Source organism: Mytilus galloprovincialis, chromosome 11, assembly GCF_965363235.1.
Source record: "Mytilus galloprovincialis chromosome 11, xbMytGall1.hap1.1, whole genome shotgun sequence".
Taxonomy (NCBI): domain Eukaryota; kingdom Metazoa; phylum Mollusca; class Bivalvia; order Mytilida; family Mytilidae; genus Mytilus; species Mytilus galloprovincialis.
The window spans coordinates 32,013,646-32,021,314 of record NC_134848.1 but is presented as its reverse complement, the minus strand read 5'-3'; the positions used below and the strand labels follow the sequence as shown (position 1 = coordinate 32,021,314).

The 7,669-nt window shown below is 31.2% G+C and overlaps 1 protein-coding gene across 1 annotated transcript; it reads right to left on the bottom strand.

Annotated features, from left to right (window-relative positions):
* Positions 1-260: 260 nt before the first annotated feature.
* LOC143051949 (uncharacterized) lies at positions 261-7,199 on the bottom strand. Its single transcript, XM_076224931.1, has 2 exons — positions 6,768-7,199; positions 261-4,763 (listed from the first exon to the last, which is right to left on the bottom strand). Exons 1-2 carry the CDS (start codon positions 7,122-7,124, stop codon positions 4,173-4,175), a joined length of 948 nt encoding a protein of 315 aa, XP_076081046.1. The 5' UTR covers positions 7,125-7,199; the 3' UTR covers positions 261-4,172.
* Positions 7,200-7,669: the final 470 nt, after the last annotated feature.

The window sequence follows — 7,669 nt, the reverse complement described above, 5'->3', positions numbered from 1 at the left end:
CAATGATAATGTCTTGACAAATAAAATTTGCCTTTTCTAAAATAAAATAATAAATTCATACTTTATTTTGCCTCTGAACGAAGATGATAAGCCATAAACTGACATTTTTGTTCTATTTTCTACCTTCAACTTTTTAATGGGTTGTTTTTTGCTTTTTGTTTTTTGTTATTGATTTTGTTTGTTTTTGTTTTTGTTTTTTTTTTGTTTGTTTTTTTTTTTTTCTTTCATTTTTTTTTTTTTTTTTTTTTTGTTGTTTTTTTTTCTCACAGGATCAAGCTTTAGTTACCGATACACTTAACGATACACTTAACGATGAAATCCTTGTATACCATGAGACTCAACAACTATACAAATTATGTCAGGTGTCAAAATAATTATAAATGAAATATCAGTGTATCTGTACATACAAAAGCCACAACTATCAATGGGGTGTAACAGGCACAGAATAGAATAAATAAATATCTTGTGATATATTAACCCCTTATCAGTGTTATCATCTCCTGAGATGTCAAGACAATATTTCCATAGTCCACATGTAACCTTATCATTTGATCAGTTCTTCCATGTTGTATGTACTAAATCAACAATACTTTCATCCCTCACCTGTGATCAAACTGACACCAGTCCTGGGAAGTTCTTATCTATATAGGAACATGTGTTAATCATTTAGAATAGTGTTCTATTATAAATGATTCCCATGTCCCAATATATAAGATTTGGATTGAAAAGCATCTCAAAACCTCGTTACTTAAATAACATATCAAAATACTGCAAGTGCCACCTTAACTAACAGCCCTATGATCCTTATCAATACTCAATTAAATAATTTACCTTCCTCCCTACAATTAAAACAATTTAATTATTTCTTTTAATTCTAAAATGTTGAAAATAATGTTTGGAATGTTCAATATTGTTTGGAAAATTTCACTGAATAAAACATAGGACCCCAAAATAAAATTGTTCCGTCAAATTTTAAATTTGAATTTAAATTTAAAATATATATTAACCTTAAACTATATCAACAAATTTCAACTAAAAACTTTTAATGATTATTGGCAAATTTTATCAACACCAATGAAAACTTTTTGTAATATATATACTGGATAACTATATATATATAAGAAGCACATGATACTGACGAATGACACAACATCCAAATACCAGATAAAGCTGCTTATTCTGACAGTATCCAAGTATTCTTACCATGATATAAATCAAACTTGGCATATTTACCAAACAATTAATCAAGCAACTCTTATTGATTATAGAAAATTGACTAATTTTACAAATTCTAAAAAACTTTATTGTTGTAATTCATATTTTTATTACCACAACAAATAATTACATATCACTAAACTATATCACTAACATGCATGCTATATTTCACACTATTAGCTCATAAATCCATTTAGGTTCTGAATAAACATGTTTCTTCCTGTCTCATTTAAATGTACACTATCTGCAAGTCCTCTCTTTGAAATGTTCGAGTTATCAATGAAGAAAAAATTAAACCTTCTACACAATTCTTTACTGTGTGTATTGAAATCATTAATTCTAGAGTTTACTACATCATTGCATGTTTTTATACATCCAGAGAAAACAAATGCTATATCATGCTTTGTTTGTAAATCACGTATAGAACTAAAAACATACTGTATATCCTTTTTTGCGTTTTTTAATTGGACGTCTCCAGGTTTAAAATGTTTATTTAAATCATTAGTTCCAGAATGAAAAATAACAACGAATACATCTAATATATCAATCAAACGTATCAAACAATGGAAAGAATCCATCAATTTTGCACCGCCATTTGAAACTACATGTACATTATCATAAACATCTGTCAAAAATCGAATTATAGAATCCCCAATGAATAACACTGGAATGAATTTTTGGGGATTGGTGGAAATGATTTTCGAATACTTATCTGCACATGTATTATTGTCTCCAATGAAAGAAAATTTTGCAGCACATAAATTGCACTGAAGACCTCTTTTATCTGGTAAAAACCCTTTCTTTGAAGGATACAATAAAACTCCCTTGTCTCCTTTATAACCAATAGTAACAATCTCTTTAGAATAAGATAAAATAACCGTAAACCATGGCTTCACCGGTTTAAAGTCAGGAAAAATTAAAGTGCATGTAATTTTTTCTTGTATAATAAATTTGACAACTGCTGAGATTAAACAGAATGGTGGAAATGCGTAATAAATTTCACTTGACTTGTAAATCTGTGCAAAGGCATCTACACCGGACGATAATGGTGTTTTATAAGGAGTAAAATGGGATATTTCAAAACCTTCATTATCTAACATAGCATTACTATCTAATGAAAACATATCAACTGAATGTGGTCCAAATTTTTGTTGTATGTAAATCCAAGTTCTTTTTGAAATAGATGCATCTGACTTAGAATATACTCTAGACAAATAATCAGAAGGGTTTTCAGAAGTATGAATATAAGACAAAGAAAGATTACAATTTTGCTGAAACGTTAACTGAAAAATTTCTTTCATTATTTCATTGATTAAGTTGTTTTTTGAGTATTGATTATTCCAAGCATAGACTACAGCTTGATTATCAACTTCTGCAGTTACTCTCTTATTTATTATCAGTGTTTTTATACAAATGAGGGCGTTTTTTAATGCTAGAGCTTCCTTAACCATGATAGGTAGGTCTTTAGTTTCACCATTCCAATAATCAGAAAAATCATGTCTTACTCCTTCATTATTAAAAATAGCTCCCCATTTATAATCGGACGCATCAGAAGAAAGTGACAAAGATAATACATTATGACGTTCGTTAACCCAAGGGAATGGTTTTGTCCAGTTGTCTATGAAACTCCAATATTGTAACTCTTTTCGTAGATCTTCATCTATTATAATAAACATTGGACCTTTAATAGCCTTTGAAATTGCCCTGTTACACGTTGATGTATATAATTTTGCTCCAGGAATTGCCAAAGACAAAGAAATGCATATTCCTACAAATTTCTGGAGAATAGTAATTGGACAAGTCGATTTTTTAAGGATAGATTCTCGAAGAGCACAAAACTTTTCCTTACGTTTTTTTGTTATAAAAAATGAAGCTTTAACTGAATCTATAATCATTCCTAAAAATACAATTGACTGGGTAGGAATCAAGACTGACTTGTCAATATTTAGAAAGTAACCTAAATTTACAAACAATTTTACAGAATATTTTATGGCAATATTTGACCTCATTAATTCATTATCTAACCTAGGGTCAATGTAACCATTAAAAGATTCAATTAACCTATCATCAATATATAATAAACAAGAAATTGATTTCTTTCTTAAAAAGGAAATTGCCTGTAAATTTAAATTATGATAAACATATGCGGAATTCTTCCATCCGAAAGGCAGTGTATTACAACAAAAATAATGACCTCCCCATTGAAAACCTAATAACATTCTACTTGATTCTGTCACAAAAACATTATCATATCCAGATTTATCATCTAATTTCGTGAGATAAGCATTTTGTTTAATTGTTCTAGGGACGTCCACTAAGGTATCTAAATTAAATGGGGTATCTTTCATAAAACAGTTTAAATACATAAGATTTATGCACAATCTAGGTTTCAATGGTTCTATAGTTATTGGTGATACAATGTGAGGTGGCTTTACCTCACCCAATTTTCCTAGGTATGATATAGCACCAGAACGTAGCCTTGATAAAAGTTCTGTATTAATAAAATCAACATGGTGTTCACAGTTTGAGGCATTTTTAAAAATACGTGTAGGTGGATAATCATTGTTGTATTTTACATTCCAGAAAATTCCTTTAAATGGTTGCATAAAATTGTTAATGTCAACAAAATTCTCTATCCAATTCTTCATCTCCTGGTTTTTGTCCAGAATTTTCCCCCACAACTCCGTATTTTTGTGAACATTCCCAGCAACAAAACGTGATGGGTCCAAAAAGTAAAAATCTTCATCAAGATTTTCATCTAAAACATCCTTATTGCAGTCAAATGTTCTCATATCCTGTGTCACTAAAATATTTTTAAGATCTACATACTGTACATCATTATATAACCTTGGATTCACTAGAGCAGGTAAAAAATCAATGCTATATTCCCATGCATAAGGTCTAACACGAAGATCAGTTGAAGAAAGTTCCTGTAAAAATAATACGGGATTGATCAGTTATTTTGGACAGTCTATTTTAAAATGATTAATATCTCCACACTTGAAACATCCAGTGTAATTTGATGGGGGTTTCCTCTGTCCATTTCCTGGCATCCTACGAGGATTCTGGGCAAATCTTTGGGCCATAAATGGGGTACTCGGCCTAGGGTTTAATACAGACTGCATACATTGCATCATTGTTGCAAATTGTTGAAACTGATTCTCATTTCCCAAGTTTTTTGTTTCAACCTCCTCTTTTTGTTGTTTTGTACTTAAAAGTTCATTTCCATGTATCTTTAAAAATTTCTGTTCTTTTTCAAATAATTTAGTCTCAGCAGGTGATGACAAAAGCGAAGTGACTAAAAATCCCACTCTTTCATGATTTTTATGGCACAGAAATCTCTGTAACACCATTGAATAAAGTTCTCTATCTTGATGACCAACCCTTCTAGCTACCTCATCCAGGTGCATAAGTTTTAATTGTAAAGTATCAACATTAATTTCTCTTGACCTAGCTGCATATTCTTTGACCTCCCTCAGAGCTTGTTCTATTACATCTACATTTATCCCTTTTTTCAGAAGTTCAATTTCTGCTTTTAACTGGGTTGTCTACAATGTGATCAAATAAACTAATTAATCAGTTACCTTTTTAAAATGTTCAAAATTATTGTAGCGTTGGTATTTCCCAGTTAAATGAGAAATTTCAGAATCACTCAGTTTTGACAAAGACCTTGCAGACACTGATTTTTCATTGATTTCATTAGTTACTGTATAATGTTTTAGCATTTTATCCGATTTCCAGCCTACATGTGATTTTATGCACTCAGAATTTAAACCTAGCCATGTTAATGTCAAAGCACACCCACTTCTTGTACTATGTGGCGTTTCACCTTCCCATATTTTCAAATCTGTTAGATGAGATTTTAAACGAGCATTAGCAGCAGTAGAAGTGAAAGGTACATCAGAAAGTGCCATACAAGATGGTGCCAATGGTCGAAATAAATAGCCACCTACAATTTCCAATTTACTCACTTTACAGAACTCTATATAGTCACGTAATACAGTCACAGGACAAAATTCTGTATTAACAGAATTATAAATGATAACTACCCTGGGGTCACTTATATCTATTGTTTTACCCTTCATCATGGAAATTATAACACCTTCTTCTCCAGGTAACCAACGAACTTGATCAGTCAACACAGAACCGAGATCTCCTGCTCTATCACCAGTAAAAGACAGTATGTTAAAAAAGGTCTTATCACGAACAAGTATATACTTTTGAAATATTCCTAATTTTTTGTTTGACATCTTATATGATATATATCTTGAAACAAGTATTAACTTATTTGAAAAAAGTGGCACTGCGTGTTTTGGTAATGCGGCTGCCATTGATTGTTCTAACTTTATAGCTGATAGGTACTTTTTTATAATCGAAGATGCTGCTGGATTACCTAATCCTAACATGTCATTCCAATCTGTGCCACGACCGTGATCACGAAAAATTGCCCTTAGTTGACCAATCAAACTATCAACAGATCCAGCTGAAAGTCGAAGGGGACATCCACATTGAAATTTTCCTTTGACTCCCCTATTTTTACATTGTGCTTTATGAATTTGGGTTTTTCCGCTATCATCTTTATATACCAAGAATTTCCTAATGTCAGATGGTAGGGCGTCATTTAATGATTTTTGAGGATTTAAATCACTTAGAAATGATACAATACTTTTTTGTAATACGAGTTTCTGTTTAGAATATTTTGTACTCTGAAGTAAAGAGTCTAATTCAAGTATCCTGTCATTTAACTCTTCTTCTCTAAAAGACATCTCTCCTGACGCACAATTATCACATGTATGCTGTAAAATTGGAAACAATTTTTACCATTGAACTACTATTAATATGAAAGAAATATGTGCACTCATTATTTAATTAAAGACTTATACGTGTTCACATAGATGTCTTTTATGTGTTGCTGTTAACTTTAATAAAGTACCAGATAAACAATTAAAATAATATAAAATATCTAGTCGTCGTTAAAATCTTAACTTAAACCGTCTTAATAAGTTACTTAAGCTATTTCACTGAAATACATATGCCTTCATCTGTATACCGATGTAAAATTCATAGAAACTGTTGTTTCCTTAAAATAACTCCACAGTTCTTATTCTTTTTATGCCCACTGTGTTTTCCTTCACACATCATATCTTTTTTAATTCTCTATACTATACAAGTATACCTGCTCCCAGATTATTTTTTTTAAAAATTTTGACCATTTCATTGAAATGAGATCTAAACTACCACAGTTCCCGTTCTAATATGCATGCCCACTGTGGATTTGATCTAAAACCTGCATTACAACTCATTTACTTTTTGAAGGTATTCTGCATTTTCGAATCAACAGATTCACAGACACACCTGCTCAGGAGTACCCCTGATGCCAAATTAAAGCCATATTCAACACTTCTATTCATTCACCAGAGCTCAAACTCTCTATTACAGTAACTTCTACTTTTACATATACAATGTAACTCCATATGGCAACTTGTAATGCATTTACCCAGGGAGCATGAAAATAAAATTACTTCACCAATAATTGCATAATTTTAACTTACTGTAGGTTCTCCAGATATCTTTTTACTTGGTGAGCTATCATCATTCCCTGATTTTCTCTTTTTCTCTTGTCTCCTACTATCACTTGAGTTGGCATTTGCCAATTCTATGCCAATATGGCAAAGTCTAATTAAGTCACTAGATTCTAGTTCCTTTTTCAACATCTTTTCCACTTTGGCAATGGAAACAGACAAACTTTTTTCTAACCGGTTTTTTAATTTCAAAACACTTAACGTCCTTAAATCCTCCTCCTCTTTAAAACTATGTAATTCATCATAATGAATATCATTATTATACGTCATTATAAGTTCTAAATACATTTCAGCACTAAACTCTGATATTTCTTTGTCCAGCAACATGATTAGAAATATATATAGATAGCAAGTAATTAATCTAAAGATAAACGATGCTGACTGACCAAAGCCTGTGATCAAACTGACACGAGTCCTGGGAAGTTCTTATCTATATAGGAACATGTGTTAATCATTTAGAATAGTGCTTTTCTGTGTATTGGTTTTTCTAAAAATAGAATAATCCAAAAATACGCAATTCTACTTTCTATTGATTTACCTTCTTTTCTTCGTATGAGCTTCCTATGTTAGGAACACCCCTCTTTTGAGGGTAATATGGATAAAAGTCTTTAAGTATGTACACACTCCGTGAATATATATACACTTGCTAAAATCTAAAATAAACTTTAAATAAGTGAGTGATAATTGTCAACAGCCATTATTGTTGTTGTTGTTGTGCTGGTAAATTCCTCCGTTGACTTCGGAGCACCCTGTCGTAAACAGGTATAAGGTTACCAAATGAAAAGATTGGTGGTGGTGTTCGGAAAAAGAATCAAATATATCACTAAACGTTCCTTTGTCTAAACTATTGTCTCACACGATATAAAGTTCAC

Bases quoted from the DNA above. Each gene is read 5' to 3' on its own strand.
- LOC143051949 (XM_076224931.1), bottom strand. From the start codon at position 7,124: ATGTTGCTGGACAAAGAAATATCAGAGTTTAGTGCTGAAATGTATTTA. The intron at 4,764-6,767 runs GTAAGTTAAAAT...ATCACATTGTAG, and splicing joins AGATATCTGGAGAACCTACA to ACAACCCAGTTAAAAGCAGA.